At 54.1% G+C, this 19,641-nt stretch overlaps 1 protein-coding gene across 1 annotated transcript in view; it reads left to right on the top strand.

The window, feature by feature from the left end:
* LOC133754342 (general transcription factor 3C polypeptide 1-like) overlaps positions 1-19,238 on the top strand; it is a gene marked incomplete at its 3' end in the record, with an annotated part of 32,671 nt that extends 13,433 nt beyond the window's left edge. The window contains exons 6-9 of the mRNA XM_062184806.1: positions 1,017-1,140; positions 16,364-16,525; positions 17,886-18,001; positions 18,929-19,238. Of these exons, the coding sequence (XP_062040790.1) occupies positions 1,017-1,140; positions 16,364-16,525; positions 17,886-18,001; positions 18,929-19,238 (712 nt within the window). The remainder of the gene's footprint in view (positions 1-1,016; positions 1,141-16,363; positions 16,526-17,885; positions 18,002-18,928) is intronic.
* Positions 19,239-19,641: the final 403 nt, after the last annotated feature.

The following is a 19,641-nucleotide window of genomic DNA, read 5'->3' as shown; positions in this document are numbered from 1 at the left end:
GCACTGCTGGCACTGCTTGCCAGATCTTACATCTTAAGGGAAACCAGAATCTGGTTTCTGGTTTTTTGTCCCCCTGATATGAAATCTTCCACCCTGATGTTGGGAAGTGAATTACTTTTTTCAGAAACATGTAGCCGTGGGCATTTGGCAGAGCAAATGAGACGCTAGTTAGGATGTCTGCATCCCATATTGGCGTGCCCGGGTTCAAGTCCCAGTGCTGCTATTAATTCCTGCTTCCTAAGCTGGGGATGGCTCCAGTACCTGGGGCTCTACCGCCCACATGGGAGATCTGGATGGGGTTCCTGGCTCCTGGCTTTGGCCTGGCCCCGCCGCCATCTGTTGCAGGCATTTGGGGAGTGAATCAGTGGACAGGAGCACCGTCCTCTGTCCCTGTCTTTGACTTGCTCCCTCTTTGTCTCTGCCTTTCGAATCAATACATAAACACGTAGAGGGAAAGGCGTGCCTTTGACGGCCCCTGCGGTGAGACAGTGAATGCGATCGTTGTGGTCCTCTCCTCCTGGGCAGAAGTAGGAGCAGTACCCTGGATGTACCCTCATCGTTTGTTGTAACTTCATAGCTGAACGACTTTCTTAAAAACATCCCAAAAGGCATTTTAAGATATATTTTCTCCTATTTGTTCCCCTACCTGTAGGAGATGTATCATTAATATTCTTACATGGTTAAAAAGATCCACACACTGTGCAAGGGCCCATGTGGAAAGTCTGCTTCCATCTCTGTGGCCACCTGCCTCATTCCCACCCTGTGGTCCCCTTGGGGATCTCGTTAGGCAGACACCTGTCCACGTCTTGGCCTCAGAAGGTGGTGTTTGGAAACCAGGGCTCTGGGCCTCGTTTTATTCCTTGAGAGCATTCCTTGGCTGTGTTTGCTGGGCAGTGCCTCCAGCGTTTCTCCACTCGAGAGCCCAGTAGCTCAGGTCCTGCACTGGCTCACGTCTGCAGCTCCCCAGTGGTTTCGGATTCCTCGCTTGCGCCTGACAGTTGCTTTTGTCTTGGCAGGGGCTGTGTGAAAGGACGTTTAAGCGCCTGTACCAATACATGCTGAATGCCGGACTCGCCAAGGTCGTGTCTCTTCCCTTGCAAGAGATTCACCCTGAATGTGGGCCCTGTAAGACCAAGAAAGGTAAAGATCCGAGGCTCAGCTCTGGTCCCGGGTGGGCTGGGCTGGGCTGGCCTATGGCTCCTGTCCGTCTTCCCAGCCCAGCCTTTCTCTCCGGGTACCCTCTGCCCTGCAGTAGGATGATTCACTTATTTATGCAACTCTTTACCCCTCCGTGCCTGGCTCAAGTCCTTCCCTGTAAGAAGCGTGTGGGGAATGTTTGCCGAATGGAAGCGGGGCAGGCTTGTACCCCCCAACATGCCAAGTTCGTGGTGTCCTTTGCTCCTTTTTTTTTGGGGGGGGGACTTAAAAACATGCTATTTTATTTTTACATATTTGAAAGGCAGAGACAAAAATCTCTTCATCTGCTGGTCCACTTTCCAAATGCCTGCAACAGCCAGGGCTGGGCCAGGTGGAAGCTAGTAACCATGAAATCAATGCAGTCTCCCACGTGGGTGCAGGAATCCAAGTATTTGGCTTATCACCACCGCCTCCCAGGGTGTGCATTAGCAGAATCTGACGCCAAAGGTCGGATCCACTCTTTGCTATTTAGGTCAAGTCTCCAGAGGTCATTGAAAGCAGCATTGCAGCTACTCTGGGTGCAGCCTCCACTAAGCCTCTCTGTTCTTCAGCCAGCCTTCTCCAAGAACCTCTCTTTGTGCCACGTGGCCTTGTCGCCTGGCCCTGTAAGGTTGGTGCTGTTGTCACTTTTTCACATGTCAGAAAATTCAAGTGAAAATGCCGAGTAACTTAGGAGAGGTCAAGCGCTCTGTATGGTAGAGATAGGATCTGAAGCTTCTAAAGCAACGAAATGAAAGACGGGACGCCCTAAAACCTCCTGGGGTCCCTTCTTGATCACTGTCAGTCCGGATGAGCCAGAACCATTTTAAAAGCTGGGAGTCAGAGCTTTCAGTAAAAGAGGAGGAATAAATGCATTCATTTGCCCTCTACCCAGACACCCCGGTCGTGAAGAGAAGGGACTGGCAAGAGAAGATGGGACAGGAAGTGGCGGGGGGAGGGCTGGTGACAGGATTTTGGCGTCAGACACAGGTGGACTGATGGTGACTGACTGAGCAGCTGGGGGAGCTGGGCGCCTGTGAAGGGTGGCAGTGTGGATGGATGGCTCAGAACCGGAAATAAATGGAACAGCTGCAGGTTGCAGGCACCTTGGAAGGCGCAAGGGTGGATGGGCCTGGCGGGGAGAAGACTGGTTGGCAATCTGTGGGAGAAGACGTCCCCCTGGGCCCCTTTCCCTATAGTGCTCAGCCTTTCCCACAAAGACAGAAGTCTGGCGGTATCCCAAGGCAGACATAGGACCAGGCCGGGGCCACTGCGGTGCAGAGAATGGGGACAGTGACAGTCTCTGTTGGTGAGAGTTCCCTCAGTCTCCTTTCCCAGTGGCGCTGCCTCTTGGTCTCTCCTGTCGTTTGATGGTGACATCCTCTGGTAGCTTCCTAAGAGGGAATGTGGACTCCTGGGACACTGACAGGCAGACTGCAGCCCCCTAGACCAAGGCTGGAGGCTGGCTGTTCTGAGAGAAGAGTCCTCCCAATACTGAAATCTGGGGGTCTCCCAGCAAAACAGCCACCTGTGCTGGCTCAGCCCACACTGGTGCCCACTCGATGACAGCCTGTCTCCTCCTGCTCCCCCCACTCCACAACACAGGACCTCGGCAGTGTTTTAGTTTATGTATATATGTATATAGTTTTACTTATTTGAGAGGCAGAAAGAGAAAGAAATAGAGAAAGGTATCTCCCAGCCACTAGTTCACTCCCTAAATGCCCCAACCACTGGGGCCAGGAGGCAGGAATGCAGTCCAGGTCCCAAGTGTGGGTGGGAGGAGCTCAGTTAACTGAGCTATCTCGCTGCCTCCCAGGGTCTGCATTAGCAGCAAACTGGAGTCAGAGTCGGATGTTGAACTCCACTGTGAGGGGCAGTCCCAGGAAGCTAGGCTAGCGAGCGGTGGAACAGGTACTCTACTGTGGGATATGGGCATCTTCTTTTTTTATTTTAAAGTTTTATTTTTATTTATTTGAAAAAGTTACAGAGAGAGGTAGAGAAAGAGAGAGAGGTCTTCCATCTGCTGGTTTACTACCCAGATGGCCACAACAGCCAGAGCTGCACCGATCTGAAGCCAGGAGCTTCTTCCAGGTCTCCCATGCAGGTGCAGGGGCCCAAGGACTTGGACCGTCTTCTACTGCTTTCCCAGGCCATAGCAGAGAGCTGGATCGGAAGAGGAGCAGCTGGGACTAGAACTGGTGCCCATATGGGATGCTGACACTTCAGACCAGGGCTTTAACCCACTGCGCCACAGCACAGGCCCCATGGGCATCTTAACCACCTGACAAAATGCCCACCCCTAGGCAGCATCTTAATGCTTCACCAAATATTTGAGGAAACTAACATTAAAAGAGTGGCGGGAGCCTGTGTTGGGGCATAGCAGGTTAAGCTACTGCCTGCCATGCCGGTATTCCATATGGGTGCTGGTTCCAGTCCGGGCTGTTCTACGTCTAATCCAACTCACTGCTAATGCACCTGGGAAGGCAGAGGGAGATGGCCCAAGTGCTTGGGCCCCTGCCACCCACATAGGAGACCTGCATGGAGTTCCTGGCTCCTGACTTCAGCCTGGTCCATCTCTGGCTATTGTGGCCATTTGGGGAGTGAACCAGCAGATGGAAGAGCTCTGTCTCTCTTCATCCCTCTCTGTCAATCTGCCTCTAATTAAATAAATCTAAAAAGAAAGAAAATAACAAACAGGAAGTAGAAACAAAGTGGGGAGCAGAAGAAAATTTACAAATAAGAAAAAGATCCTCAGAAAAGAGAAGGTATAGCATCCATGAAAGTAGAGCAAGGGGCTATGAGCAGAAAATAAGAAAGAACACTTGGAAATAAAAGAATTCGGACTAATCGCAATGATAGATTTAGTGAAGAAAACCATCAGATAAAGTCAAATCTCCCAGAGAGAACAAAAACTCAGAAGAGATAGAACATGGGAGAAGCAAGTTGAAGAGACTGAGCTTAGAGGCCCTCCACCTACATAATTGGGGGTGGGGAGGAGGGAGCACACCTAGGACTGAAGAGGAGGTTATGAGAAACGACGCAAGGCGTTTTCTCGGCTCTGAAAGAACTACGTTTCCAGATCCCGAGGCCTGTCAGTGCCTGTCCTAATGAACACAAAGAAATTCACGCCCTGCAACTTCAGAAAACCTAGAGTAAGAAGCCTCCAGAGAGGAGACCTCCGAGGGCCCTGGGGTATCCGAAGCTGGGGGAGTTGGAAGTTCGAGGTGTTGAGCCTTGCCATCGGTCAGGAACCAGGACAAGTTCAGGCATGTCTATACTCAGGGCCTCCTGTTAGAGGCTCCTGGCGGATGTACACCGTGCAACGATGGGTGACACCAAGAGATGGGGAACTGTGGGGTTCTAGAAGCAGGGGCAGGAAGCCAGGCCAGCGAGTGGCTAGCGAGATGGCCCTGGGGAGAGCAAAGCCCTGAGTGACAGGTGCCTGGCTCTGTGTGTGTGTCTAGGGTTAGCTACTCGTCTGTCAGAGTCAGCATGAATTAGTGGATGGCACGCAGGAAACCAAGCAAACATGAAAAAGCAAAGGCACTGACTCCAAGGAGAAGGAAAAGGTATACAAGAAAAAACTGCTTTGGACCCATGGGCTTGGCCTTGTGGGTGGAGACTGGTTCCAGCAACGTCCTCAGTAGGATGTGCACTGAGCCAGGGCCAACCCACAGCGTCCCCAACACTTAGACCAGTGTCCTCGCCAGGGCCGGCAGCCCCATTTGTTGAGAGAGTGCGAGTGCCGGTCTATGGGAACTCTGCCCCTTGGTTTCCCGGCCACCCTGTCTAGCTTCCCTGGGGCTAAGCAGTCTTGTAGGGGAGATGGTGGGGCCTCAGTAGTACAAGGCCACAGGGGTGGGCACACGGAAGGAAGCCTCTGGGAGGTAGGGCAGCCATCCTGGAGTGGAACTTCATCTCTGGTTGTTCACACCCCCTTCAGTGCCGCGAGGACATGTGATTGACTAAATGACGGGCTCGCGGGGGGCGGGGTGCTAGCCTTGACGTGGGGAGAAGGTGAGGAGGGAGGGCTGGGTCCCATGGTGAGGAGGAAAAAGCTCCCGGAACCGAGCGGTGCCTTGGAGAACACGGCTGCTAAGGGATTCTCCAGTGCCTGCCGCAGAGGTGGGCTGATCCACTGGGGCCTGTCTTATTCCCTGACCTGCAGGATAAAGGTTGTTCGGTGTAGACTGGTTTGGGCTTTGTTTTTTTGTTTGTTTGTTTGTTTGTTTTGCTTGAAAGTGGAAAGAAAGCAAGGAGCAAGTTCAGTTCCCTAGAGAAGCCCCAGGGAAGGCTGCTGTGTGACTGCAGGCCCCTGGAGATGCAAGGAACCCCTTGAAGGTCACAGGCGCCTGAGCAGACTGACGCGAGAGCCCTGTGCGCAGAGATCTCGTCTCCTCACTTCCTGTCAGGGTGACCTTCGGCACCTCAGTTTCCCCACAGTACACGTATTCCAGGGGTGTTGTGAGGCTTACAGGCCACGGCGTACACAGAACAGGGGCCGCACACTGGCCGCCCGCAGGCCAGCTGTCCCAGTGTGTTTGTTGAGGCTCCCACTGTCTCCTTTCATGGAGTTTGTTGCGGGTATTTAAGAAAAATTTTCACCCAAAAAGTCTGACCCCGAAGTGCTCTGTAAAAATAACATGAGGCAACCTTGAGTGACAGTTTGTTAATAGCGATTGGCTGGGCAGAGAAGCACCACCCCCTTTGCTCTCTGCCTGGCCCCCGGAGGGGTATCTGTCCATAGAACCTATCCATGGGAATGGGAGAAGGAGACTTCTGGAAGAAGGGTCAGCATGACTGGGAGCACCAGGAATGGGGGCTGTGTCTCCTCGCGTGATGAAGAGGGCAGGCCTCCGGTTAGAATGAGTAACACACGTGCACGCAGAGGCTCGCCCATTCCCAGGTGGTCCCAGCACCCACCCCTGCTGGCACACGGAGTCTCAGTTACTTATCTGTGTGGCTTTTTCCCAGCTAGGACGTGAGCTTCTCGAGGGTGGTAGCCACACCCTATGTACTTTCTAACCATAAGGCCTGTGCAGTATCTCCATGGCACAGCTCAAGCGCTAAGTCGGTGCGTAGCCAGTGTGATTTAATTAAGCACCACTTCAGTTACTTTTCCTGCACAGGTGGAAGGGTTGGCTGCAGTTTACAGGGGGTTTTGCCTTGAGCCTTGTCATTCTGGTTTGCAGATTAACATAAAACCTTCCTTCTAGGCATTGTGGGGTAGCAAAGGCTTAAGTGATAAATAAAGATGATGCATCACGTCATGTAAATTTGCAGGTGTGCCTGAATACACACGAATTCGCTTGAACATTCCTGAAACAAAGAGTTTGGGTTTAGGCACCTTCCAAATGCATATTTCACTGTGTGAAGAGATGCAGTGCTCGGTTTTGCACAAAGCTTAAAAAACCTTGGTCTTGAAAACAAGCACCCTGAGCTGATCTGTTTTGCAAATCGGGATTCTTCCCTGCAAGTGTTACCAGTCATCCTGTGTTTATTAAATTGTGTAGAGAAGGAATGCAGGGAAATAGATGTGAACGTGACAGTCCCGCAGAAGCACAGTAGAATCAGGCAGTGCAGAACTGCATTGATCACAGGTGGGAGTGACTGACGGGCATCGTGCTCCTGCAGCCTGAGGCCTGCGGCTGTCATTTGTAGACTCTCCCGTTCGGTGACAAGGAGAGTCCTGCACCGAGGTGCGTGGCAGATGGTGAGGTGTCCGCACTCCCCTGGTGATGACGTGGAGTTCTGCCTTGCTGTGAGGATGGCTGGGGCCGGGCTGTTGTCTGCATTGCCAGAAGGAATTCAAGGATGTAACTTAGATGAAAGGCAGCAAGGAAGCAAGATTTAAAGAGTGATTTACAATCAAAGTGGGTGTAACAGGAAGGAGTGTGGGCGTGCTCACAGGACAGCTGCACCGCACCAGGTCAGGGTCCATCCCTTTATTTGACCTAGAGGCATACAGAGTGTGTCTGGGGCAGGATTAGGGTATAGCCTTTTCTAGAAATCGCCGAAGCGTCATGGCGTCAGGTGCCTGATGGGAGTGGGAGTGTCAGCCATGGTCATTTTAGCATAATGAGCAGAAGGTTAGCACAGGGATGCAGCCAGTAGCTGTATCGGATGCTTTTAGCCAGTGCCAGTTCTAGCAGCAAACACTGCAGAAGTTGCATTGTTTTTTGCCACGTGGACGGGGTGGAGGGTTTGGATGCCGCAGGTGGGGCTACAGCCCAGGGGAGGCTTCAGGGAAGTGCTGGTGGTGTCAGCTCCTCCTTGCCAACATCACAGCGACTCTTCAAAAATAAGCAAGTTCAACAAAATCTCAGGACACCAGATGTTTGAAAATCCACTTTATTCCTAAATACTACTAATGAGCAATCTGAAAATGAAATTTGGAGAACAATTCTGTTCCCCATAACTTAAGAATAAATTTAACGAAAGAAGAACAAAATGTATACCTTGAAAACCGCAGAACGTGGTGAGTAGAAATTTACAATTGAAGTCAATGGAAAAACATCCCATGTTCCCAGGTCGAAAGGCTTAACATCATGAGGATGGTAATTCTCCCCCAAATTAATCTGATTCCACACAGTCCATTTCAGAATCTCAAGCTGAGTCCTTTCTGGAAGCAGTCAGACTGTTTCTAAATTAAAATTCATAAGGAAAATCATAAGGGACCCAGAAAGGTAAAACAATCCTGAAAAAGAATACACCAGAAGAACTCACACTTCTCACTTTCACAGCTCACTGCAGCAGACATGGGGAGCCTTTTTCTGCCACGGGCCATTTGGGTAGTTGTGACATCATTTGCCAGCCATTCAAAATTATCAGCTTTGTTAAAATTAGCTTGCTGTAGATTTATTGAATTTCGAGTTCTGCCTGTGGTTGCCTTGGCGGGGCCAGACCAAATGGTCTTGCAGGCTGCAAACGGCTTGTGGGCTCACTGTTCCCCAACCCCGCACTGTAAAGTCACAGTAAGCAGAACAGTGCGGTCTAGCTCAAGGACAGACATGTAGATCAGTGGAGTAGAATCGAGAGTCCAGAAATCAACCCATTGGTCTGTAGTCAGCTCATTTCCACAGGGTGGCAAGGTCATTTCCTGGAGAAAGAGTGACGGCTCACAAAGGGCCATTCAGATTCTGTACGGAGTCGCTGGTAGCCTTTGATGTGGATTTTATCAGGCCCAGAACCTCAGCCCACAGTGCCCCTGGAAAGATTAACTGGGAAGCTAAGGGAGTGGCGTGATTGAGGAAGGTCTCAGTGCTGCTTCTGTAAATCAGAGCCTCTGCGAGAACCCACAGGCAGGATTGCAGGCCTTAAGGTTCATCCGTCTCTCCCAAAGCCGATATCCCGGTGTTAGACTTCAGATGTTAGACTTCGAGATGTTTTCAGGAACTCACAGCCCTGATCAAACAAACTAATATCCAGTCTACCCTTAGAGCCATATGGATTGCAGTCTACCTTTGCCATTCCAAAGGAAGCAGGCTGGCCAATCAAAGGAAGGCCACATGTACTGTGGACCAACCAGAGGCCCACACACAAGCAGATCCCACCGTGCCTCCCCAGCTTGGAACTCTAAGATTCACTGCCTTGACTCCCGTGGGGAACCCAAGTGTTGAGCCTTGGCTGCCTGACTCTGTGCTGTGTGTTATGCAATAAATGTCTCCTTTTTTCCAATCACCCGATGCCCATGATTGGTTTACTGCACTCTGGGTGTGCAGGCCCAGTTTGGGGGGTTCTTTGGCAACCCCTCAGCTAGTTTTGGGGTAATTCTGTAACAGTTCCACTTTACAGGCAAGTCCAGAATAGGGACATGTGAAAGGAATTAGTGATTGCTATTTGTTTTTATAGATTTATTTATTTATTTGAAAGAGTTACACAGAGAGAGAAGGAGAGGCGGAGAGAGAAGTTTTCCATCTGCTGGTTCACTCCCCAGTTGGCCGCAATGGCCAGAGCTGTGCTGATCCGGAGCCAAGAGCTTCTTCCAGGTCTCCCACGCAGGTGCAGGGGCGCAAGGACTTGGTCCATTTTCTGCTGTTTTCCCAGGCCACAGCAGAGAGCTGGATCAGAAGTGGAGCAGCCGGGATTCGAATTGGCACCCATGTGGGATGCCGGCTCTGCAGGTGGCGGCTTTACCCACTACGCCACAGCGCTGGCCCCGATTGCTAGTTCAAGGGTAGAGGACTGACAGTTAAATGGGTTGGAGTAATGAAAAGGTTCTAAAAGGGACAGGTGAGGAATGCAGCCTGAGAATGCACTAAGAGCCATTGCCATGTACACCTTAAATGGGTAAATTCAATAAGACTGTTAAATTTTTAAGTAAAAACAAAGTGAAGAACAGGGTGCAGTAAATTACAGTCATTAAAATGGCAAAAGGGGACATTTGTAAAGCTGTAATAGGATTAAAGTGTACAAGCTGAGAAAAAAGAGAAATGAGTCATATTATGAATGACTACAGTGAAATGAAATAAAATGTAAAGACTTATACCACTTTGAAGCCAAAGAAACTGAAAATCAAACAAGAAGGATAAAAGGTGAAACAAACATAAAAGGAATAGGGAAAAATGATCAGAAGTTTTAAAAGCCTCTCAAAGTAGTGGTGATAGTGGGAAATGGTTAAAACAATTAAAATTAGCATAATTTCTTTAAGTTAAAAGTGCCAAAAGTGGCATTAGCTTTAAAAAAAAAAAGTAATTACTGTAAGTAATTAAATGAGTAAAAGAAACAAGAACATTTTAATACCATTTTTAAAAAGTAAAAGAAAGGTAAGAACTGGAACTCAGGAAGAGTAACATTCCCCTCCTGCGGTGGAGAGGCCTGAGACGGCTCTCCCAAGGATGCCCGGGCACCCGGGAAGCGCTCTGTCAGGAACTGGGCTTTTCCTTCCTCTTCCTTAATCCTGCTTCTGTAGGTAGGAGGGTGTGCCTAATTAGCTATTCAGATGGGGTGGGGTTTGGGTGGGGCTTGTACTGCTCACTTCCCTGGCCCTTCGAGAATCTCAGGAGCATCCATGGTAACTCTGCAGGGGCTGGAGCACACCTGCCGTCATCTCTAGGGAAGGTGTCATGGGGTCTGGTGCGTGGTGGGGAATGGGTGTGGATCAGCAGGTAGGGGGCGGGGGCTGTGCAGTGTGCGGCCACAGCGCAGGTGCTGCTGGCAGGCTCTTAGTGCCTCGCTGCTTACTTAGCTACCTCCTTGCTTGCCTCAGTGGGAGCTATCACCTCTCAGCAGGAAAACGTGCTTGGCCAAACTGCTTTGGAAAGCTCCTGCTGGGGGCAGGTGGGAGGCCAGAAGGGACTGGGAAAAATCCCCGGGGATCAGACTGGGACAGGAGGGACCTTTCTAGGATGTGGCCTGCTGATGGCTTAGGGGGATTGAGAAGTGGTGCTTCCTGAGACAGGAGGAGCCAAAGGCAAGTGCAGGCCCTTGTGGGCACATGGATGTCCATCCAGGGTGACAGGTCTGGCAGCAGAGGTGTGGTTGGCTGCTGTTACCTTCTTAGACTCCGAGCCCTTGAGAAAGGTCCGCTACGGTCCTTGGGGTCAGTCACTAACTCGGCCCCCGGATTTGGAGGGGTGATGATGCACAGGGTGTCTCCTGGTGACACTGAAATGCTAGACCAAAAACGTTCAGACTCGTACAGGTCCCTAAACCTTCACAAGCCCCCGTGTGGATTATTGTCAGCACCCTTCTTTGCTCAGGTGATTAGGAAGAAAACCGTAGATTCTTGCTGTCAGACATCCCCAAAACTGGTTGGCGGGGTTGGCTTAGAACCGCAAAACTGGGTCCACTTGCCTACCGCAAAGTGAGGCAATGCCTGGCAGGGGGGTGGTGGGAAAAGATGTTTATTGCAAGGTGCAGGGCAAGGAGTCGGCTGCCAGTGCACAGTCTGGGGGAGTCAAGGCAGTTGGGTGTTGCCATTCAAAGCTGGGTTGAGCCCTGTGTGGGTAGGCTTGGGTGTGGGCCTCTGGTAGCTCCCAGTGCGCTTGGCCTGCCTTCCATTGGTCAGCGACGAGGGCCAGCTTTCCTTTGAGACGGCAAAGGTGGACTCCAGTCTGTCTGGGTCTGAGAATCGCTTGGGGACTAGTTTCTGAATTGTGACTTCCTGTGAAAACTCTCAGAATAGAGGTTAGCATTGCCATGCTCACTGTAGGGGCAATCACAAAGTTACCATAAGTGGTACATTTGTTGCCCAGTGGAAGTCTTTATAGGTGTCCTGTATATAAGACAATGGGACATAATTGCTTAAAAGAGGAAGGGACAAGGTGAGATAATGGCAGATTCTTCTGTTCTACTGTGTTCCTTCTCGGGCGGGCAAGGGAGTGGGGATAGAAAGCCCATCAAGACCCTGTGGCAGACCCTGCGGCAGGCCCTGCGCTGCGTGTTCTCTGTTTTACTCTAATCCTTCTACCAGCCCAGCCTGCCGGTTATTCTTTTCTCTCACTGCTCAGAAGGCAGAGGCACAGTTCAGTAGCCTAAAGGCCGCAGAGAGGGTGGAGTGTGTGTCTGGAGCCTGGCAGCTGTCCACACCCTGTGCTGCCTCCCTGGGACACTGGGCGGGACTCCTGAGAAAGGGGGAGTCAGGCAGGGGAGTGCCTGGGGTCTGAGCGAGGCTGAGGACAGCTCCCAGGGGCCTGAGAGTCTGCAGGCGGGGCCTCCCTTCAGCCTCCATCCCACCGGCCCGTTGTCCTCATCCACCACAGTGACAGCTGCCAGTCAGGCCTGAACATCAAGCCTACAAAATAAAAATACGGTGGCCTTTGCATGGCACGCACAACTTCCGCTGTCTGCCTTTCTCCTCGTTCTTCTCTCTCCTCCCCTCTGCCCCACCACCCACTTCCCAAGAGGCCTGGCCGTTTCCACCTCTGAGCCTTTGCTCAGACTGTTCCTCCTGCCCAGAATGCCTGTCTGCTTCTGTCTCATTAGCCCGATGTTACATGTCCTTTAATACCCCACCCAGATGTCGTCTCCCTGCTCACCCTTCCCCTGCCTGGCCCCAGCCTGTCTCTTTGTCCTTTCCAAGCTCTATGCATGCAGGAAATAAGACCCTGCAGTTCTACTTTCTTGCCTGCTTTTATTTGGCCACGGTTATACAGCCAGCAAAGACTGGTAGAAGCAGGTGCACACCACACACTGACCCTGGAGTCCGGGCTTTTAACTTGGGTGTTGCCCTCCTCCATTATTCCAGTGCCACCCTCAGTTCTGGGCTCCCGGCCTCTGATCAGGTCTCTGTGCAGTCACCTAAAGCAGTCTCCTCCTCCAGATTGTCCCTGGAGCACGTGTAGGCATTTCCCAGACTGTCAGAATGATTCCCAGCACCAACCAGCTGAGCCCTGGGTCAGGGTGTGTGTGTGTGTGTGTGTGTGTCAGGGCAGGGAAAAGGGGATGACTGTCTGCATTCCGGGGCATCTGCCTAGCTCACCAGTCAGACCTTGCCTCTGCCTGTGACCCTGGAGTCCCTCTGTTCTCATCTGGCCCTGGTTCTTCCCCGGGCTACTCACGCCCTTTGGCTAGGCACCCCGATGCGCATGCTCGCTGGGAATGTGAGAAGCGCTGGCTGCTGGGTCCCCTTCACAGCCACACTGGCTTTTCCTGGATGCTGAGCGGTGCTTTCTGGCAGAAACTGAAATTGAGATGGTAGCCTCACCAGGTGGCCTCACCTGCAAGACCCGAGCCCGACCCCACGACCCCTCAGAACCTCATCTTTTTCCCAAAATGGCGGTCATGGCACAGTTTGTGTGATAGGTAAAATTGGTTTTAAAAGCACCTTGCATGGTGCCTGGTTCTTCCTGGGCGCTCGGTAAGGATTTGCTGCATCCCCTCTCCCCCTCTGCACCATCGGAGTGTCTGGATGTAGCCTGCCCTGCCTTTGTCTTGCCAAAAGCCCCAGGTGTCTGTGAGCATGCGTGGTGGCTGGCTGCCCCCTCCAGCCTTACCTTGTGTGGGGACCAGGCAGGCCCCAATTCCACCCAGGGCCTACCTTGTAGTGGCGGAGCAGCTTAGACAGAGTGACAGGCCCATGAGCCAGACGAGAATGGTTCACCATAAAAATGGAAAACCCGAGGCTGGTACAACTCTGGACAGTGGGGAAGGATGAGAGGGCTGTGAAACTCCCTGAGCATGGCCCTGTGGACTCAGGACGTGCGGGTGGCACTGTTCTTTCTTTACCTGCTTTGTCTCGCCTGGTGCCCCCTGCAGCCCCACGAGGCTGGATATGCCATCACTAGCTCCAGTTTGCAGGCAAGATGGTAGAGGCTGCTGGAGGTCCCCCAGCCTGCCCAAGATCCCTGACAGAGGCAGGGCTCACACCCCAATCCGTGAACTGTGCTCTGCTGCCATGGATGCCAAACGACGAGGCCCCGGGAGAGAGCTCCGTGGTCAGCATGACGAGACAGACACAGCCTGGGAAGTCAAACAGGGCTTGCTTGTCTGACGGAAACAGCAGCATGTTAGAGCCACACAGCGCGTGGCCTTAAAAGCTCAGCAGCTGCCCCATGGGTGCAGCACTCCAGGCCTCCCGGAATCAGCACACCTCACTGGGCCCAGTGTGGATGTGCATGAGCAGCCCCACCCGCAGCTCTCTTCTGCGTGGCGTGCTCCTTGTCAGTCCTGGGCTGAGGTGAAGGCTGGCAACAGCTCATAGCTCTCAGCTGTCACCCTCAGCCACCTTTGTCTTCCTGAACCCCATGCTCTGAAGCAGAGCAGGAGTGAGGTCCCACTCCTGTCCAGGAGCCAGGCCACTGTGACTACTGTCCAGCAAGGGGCTTGGCCTACAGAAAGATGGGACCGATTCCATGCTAGGTGTGGTGAGCTCATAATGGCTGAGAAGCTTGTCTGGAGGCAGAGAGCCTGGGTTTAAATCCTAGTTCTGCCACCTTGAGCCATCCTCTTACCACTCTGGGCCTCAGCTTCCACTTCTGTAAAAATGGAGCCTAGAGGGTCCTGCCTGCCGCAGGCTTGTGAGAGGTTAAGTTGTGCACTGCGCTGGTATGGTGCCTGGCCCACAGCAGGTACTCGGTTCCTCCCTGCCCACACCTTCTCTCTGAGCCCCTAACATTTGTCATTGTCAGCCCGTTTACTGACCGGAAAGTGAAGGGTGTTACACTCAGGGACTCCCAGGGCCCCTGGAATAGGAGGCTGCAGAGCTGGGCTGAGAACCCTGCCTGCCTGCCCCCAGAGCCCAGTTTATCCCTGCACCCCCTGAGACACCCACCCTGGCTGTCAGTAGAGGAGGCTGTGGCGCCCTTCCAGGATGGCAGTGATGGCAGATGCTAGGGCCTGCCGTAGGGTGCGGGCAACTTGGCTCCCTTACCGTGAGAGGAGCAGGAGCCGCCAGCCACGCTGCTCCGCTTCCCCCCATGTTTCCTTTGGGGCTGTGTCCTTTCCTGGCTCATCAGCCCCCCAAGGAAGGAATGATGCTGGCTGCGGGCTGTACCTCCCAGGTCTGCCCCCCACCCCCCCACCCCCCCCGTGCTGTCTTATACCACTGCTCAGGCAGAGGCTGGAGCCCCTGGCCTCTGAGCCACTCGGCTGTCCCCAGTGCCCTCGCCCTCCTGAACCAGGGTGCACCTCATCAAAGGTTTAGACCTGAGGCTGCAGAGCCACACAGCCCGGTAAACCCCAGCCCCTCACCGTCTCAGGGATGTGGGTTTGGCAGATCCACTGCTCCTAGGTGTCACGTTCACCCCGTGGACGATGGGCATGATAGCGCCTCCCTAGGGTTGTGGGATGGTCATCGTGGGTCATAGAGAGCTGGGGCAGTGCCCAGGACCTGGTTCACGCTGACGAGTGGTCCGAGTATTGTTATCAGGAGCAGTCGGTCGCCCCTGTGAGTGCCATGGTAGGGACAAGGGGTTGGGAGGGGTTTGACCAGAGGAAGAGCCAATGGGGCATGGCTGGGTGGGTGGTGGTCAGTGCCTGCTGGCTGTGCTGGCCACCAGCTGTTGGAGGTGCCTCCCCATGGATGTCTCTGGCAGGGGACCCAATCCCAGGTACCCGAGAGCCCCTTCATCCCCGTGGCCCCCTTCCTGGTTGCTTGAGGCTCCCATCCAGAGAGAGAAATGGCAGGAGAGGGTGAGACAGGGCCTGGGCCGAAGGGCAAAGCTTGGGGAAGGGAAAGCAGGAGGACCAGGCAAGAATGGCGGGAATGAAGGCTCCCTGAGCTTTGTGTTTCTTCCGCCAAAAATTGGGGACGGGAGACTTCCTGTCTTTGTGAGCAGGGAAGCGTTCCGTGCCAAGCTGATGCCCGAGGCCATCGTCCCCACTCTCCTGTGAACCCTTTGCCCTGGGCCAGCCCTCCCAGAGGTCTCCAAAGGTGGCCTTGATGTTCAGTACCCTGAACTACTTTACTGCTTGCCAAGAGGGGTTGGGTTACAGGGCCCAGTCTCAGTGCCCCATCCTTGGTGTAGCATCCCTGTGTGTACACATCAGTCTGCTGACTAAGGCTGGTGGGGAAACTGCCTGGGCTGTTGTAACAGTGCAATGCTGTGAAGGCAGGCGCTAGTCCCAGAGAGCAGGGTGCTTGTCCCTGTGACTTCTGGTCGTCCCCCGTGGTGCTCTCTTTGTGTTATTCAACCGGGCTCAGGCCACAAGGTGCTAGAACGGACCCATCACTGCTGGAGGTAGTCTGCGCATCCCCTTGAGTTCTGAGAATCCATTTGCACCTTGGGATCGCTGTGAAGTCCCCTTGAAACGTCCTATAAGCGTATAGGTGCCCTGTCCTCTCCTGCCTCACCTTACCGACAGTAGGTATCAGCCTAAGACGAGGCAGGTGGCTTTCATTCTCTCGGCAAACACTGCCCGTGTGTGGGCTGTGTGTGGATTACTGCGGAGGCCTTGTGAAGGGACTGACAGTTTCCTGTCGCTGCGGAACCCGTCTCCAGCGGGAAGGGGTTGCTGTGTGCTTAGCAGGACCAACGCAGCACCTAAGTCCTTCCCCTCTGCTTTTCTTGGTTCCTGCATTCCATTACAAACGGAAAGTGGTTTTGCGCTGTCAAGGTTCAGGTCTTGTCCCCTCAAATGTGCAGCTTTGAAACACTCCGGCCGTGACAGTGTGGGTGACCTTCCTGGGCGGGGGGTTGTGGGGGTGTCTCTGTGTCTGCACAAGTCTGCGGTGACAAGTGAGCACCCGTCACCTCGCCCCGCACAGCCCCGTCCTGACTCAGGGCCGGGGAACTTGTGTTCCTAGGGACTGACGTCATGGTCCGCTGCCTTAAGCTGATGAAAGAGTTCAAGCGGAAGATGGATGACGACCAGGACGATGACGAGGACGAGGAGGTCATCTCCAAGGCGGTGCCGCCGGTGGACATCGTGTACGAGCGGGACATGCTCACGCAGACCTACGAGCTCAGTGAGTCCTGCCCGCCTGCCAGCTCCCTGCCAGAGACCCGAGGTGCCTGTCCGTGCACTCAGAGGGCTGTGCTCCAAGTGTGACTTGTCGAGACACGCCGGGCTTCCCTTGGAGGGTTTAGGCCTTTGCTCCAGGTTGGAACCCGTGCTCTGCTGCTAGGATGAATGACGTTGGTGAGATCTCTGAGCCTCACTTTGCTTATCTGTAAAATGGGGAGAGAGGTGGGAGTAGATTAACTGGGGCCATGGGCCCATGCAACCATGGAGGAGGCTGAGAAGTCCCAGAGAGACTGTCTGTAGGCTGAGACCCTGGGAAACCACCGTGTGGCTCAGGCCAACTCTAAAGGCCTCAGAACCAGGGGAGTCAACTCAAGACCAGGAACCCGGAGTTCTGATGTCCAAGGGCAGAGCCCTCATCCCAGCTCCAGGAGAGAGGGAGGCTGTGTCTTTCCTCTGGGTTTGCTCCCTGTGGGCCCCAGCTGCTTGGATGGCACTGTCCACAGCGAGAGCGGATCTTCCTCCACTCAGGCCTCCGATTCACAGCCCAGTGTCCTGCAGATGCACCGAGACGCTGGGTATTTCTTCGCCTGGTCACTTGATGCCTGAAATTGACTCGAGCACATTCCAAAGATAAGCAGCACAGTATTCAAGTCCCTAGGATAGGGCCTGCAGCACAGAAAGCACTCCGTGGGGTGAGCTGCTGGTGTTACTGTGCAGAGATTTCACAGCCACCTGTCACCTTCTAAGATTGGTTCCGAGTCACCACAGGCTAGGGATTCTGGTGATGAAGGGCAAAAAAAATCTGTCTCCTCCTCCTCACCCTTCTGGACCCCCTCAAATCTCTGCAGGACAGCAATGAGCCCGCGCCATAGTCCTCAGTCCCCATTTGGGAGAAGGGACCGAAGGGGGCCCTCAGAGGCACTCCCCTCACCGGCAAGGCCGAGAGCCACTGCTGGCGACAGGGCAGGAGGTGACAAACCGCAGAGAGCAAAGAGCAGAGCCCAATTAAGAAGGCCCTTCATTAAACGTCACCTTCCTTGACGCTTCATAAAGCGGCTGATTTCATTGCTCTGAAAAAGTCCGTTTGTGCAAAAGAGCTCATTTCCCATGGCAGGGCCTGGGCACAGACAATGTGGCTGGGTCGTCCACTCGCCATTGGTCAGTCTCCCTCCGCCAAGTGCGTTCCCATGGAGGAGTCAGCCAAGGCCTTAGAGATCGACCGCTGGCGCTCCTGCTGGCACAGTAGGCTGTTAGCCTCCGCGTCCTGGGTGCAGAAGGAAGGGGAGGGTTTAGTGGCTGTGCTGTGGCCGTGGGAGCCGCCCCGTGCCAACGCCAGGACTCAAGCGTGTTGTTTCCCACAGTCGAACGCAGAGGCACAAAAGGCATCTCCCAGGCTGAGATTCGTGTGGCCATGAACGTGGGGAAGCTGGAAGCAAGAATGCTGTGTCGGCTCCTCCAGAGGTTCAAGGTCGTCAAGGTAACACACACACACACACACACAGCCCCAGTTCCCTGTCTTGGGGTGTGCACTGTGTGATTATGAAGGGAGCAGGGGGTGGGCTCAGACCGGCAGGAGGTGAGACCGGCTGCCCTGTACATCAAGCCAGTAAATAGTGCACACAGGCTGCATGCAGGCCATCCGCAGGTTCTGTCTGCCCCTCGCTGTGGTTTGCACTTGATAAAACCAAAGGGATGGCCAGCGCCGCAGCTCAATAGATTAATCCTCTGCCTTGTGGCACCAGCACACCAGGTTCTAGTCCCAGTTGGGGTACCGGATTCTGTCCCGGTTGCCCCTCTTCCAGGCCAGTTCTCTGCTGTGGTCCGGGAAGACAGTGGAGGATGGCTCAAGTGCTTGGGCCCTGCACCCCATGGGAGACCAGGAGAAGCACCTGGCTCCTGGCTTCGGATCAGCGTGCCGGCCACGGCGGCCATTGGAGGGTGAACCAACGGCAAAGGAAGACCTTTCTCTCTGTCTCTCTTTCTCTCACTGTCCACTCTGCCTGTCAAAAAAAAAAAAAAAACCAAGGGGATGGTCAGCATGAAAAGTCAGGCCACATGAGTGCAGCATGGGAGGACAGTCAGCTGCATCCTCGTCCCAGGAGACAGAGCCACGCCATGCTGGCTGCACAGCCCCCACCTGGCCGCCTCTCACTGACACCTGGCTCCTGGGGACGTGATTGAGTTCTGTGTGCCAGGCACTCACTGCTCACCGACCGCTCCCTGGGGGCTGAGTGCTCTACCAGGCATTGAGGGATGACGAGACAGGAAGGCCCACTGGGGCACATGCATGGGCCTGACCAGTGGCCCAGGCAGTGAGATGGAAGGTGCTGGTGAGAGCCAGACTGTGGGGGGAACAGGTCGCTGGCCCTCTTCGGAGTGCGGTCAGCACTTCTCATCCCCCCAGGGCTTCATGGAAGATGAAGGCCGCCAGCGGACCACCAAGTACATCTCCTGCGTGTTCGCCGAGGAGAGCGACCTGAGCCGCCAGTATGCCCGGGAGAAGGCCCGCAGCGAGCTGCTGGCCACCGTGAGCCTGGCCTCCATGCAGGAGGAGTCGCTCCCGCCCGAGGGCGAAGACGCTTTCCTCTCGGAGTCGGACAGCGAGGACGAGGGCGGCAGCAGCAAGCGGAAAGGCCGAGGGCCCCAGGGGGACGCCAGGGCCTCCGGCAGCCTCGGGCTGGGGGCGCAGCCTCATCACTCCACCCCCACCAAGGGTAGGGGCACTCGGGCAGGCAGGGCGGGGGCTGTGGGCTTTCTCTGGTGCTGAGTCTGGGGTGCACAGGCTCGGTGGACATGGCTGTGTGGCCCACCCCGGCGGCTTGCTAGGCGGCTCTCCTTGGCAAATGTTCTGTAGTTTTATTATGAGAGGGGCTGAATTTTCGAAGCTTCCCTCTAACAATACTTTAAAGAATCCCTCAGGGTTTTAGCTCAGTTAGAGATTTTTTTTTTTTTTTTTTTTTTTTTTTTTAAAGCACACATGGAGGGCGGGGGCCAGGGACAAATTTGGCATCTGGAGTCCAGGTAAAGGCAGGGCTGCCTATAACGCGACCCTCCATGGGTCTCCTGGCCTGCGTGAGTCTGCTCGGGCTGCCGAGCCCAGCCGAGACGGCCTCTCGC

The sequence above is a fragment of the Lepus europaeus genome, assembly GCF_033115175.1.
Source record: "Lepus europaeus isolate LE1 chromosome 21 unlocalized genomic scaffold, mLepTim1.pri SUPER_21_unloc_4, whole genome shotgun sequence".
Classification (NCBI taxonomy): domain Eukaryota; kingdom Metazoa; phylum Chordata; class Mammalia; order Lagomorpha; family Leporidae; genus Lepus; species Lepus europaeus.
The sequence above is the reverse complement of the archived record's forward strand: the minus strand, read 5'-3'. Positions and strand labels throughout refer to the sequence as shown.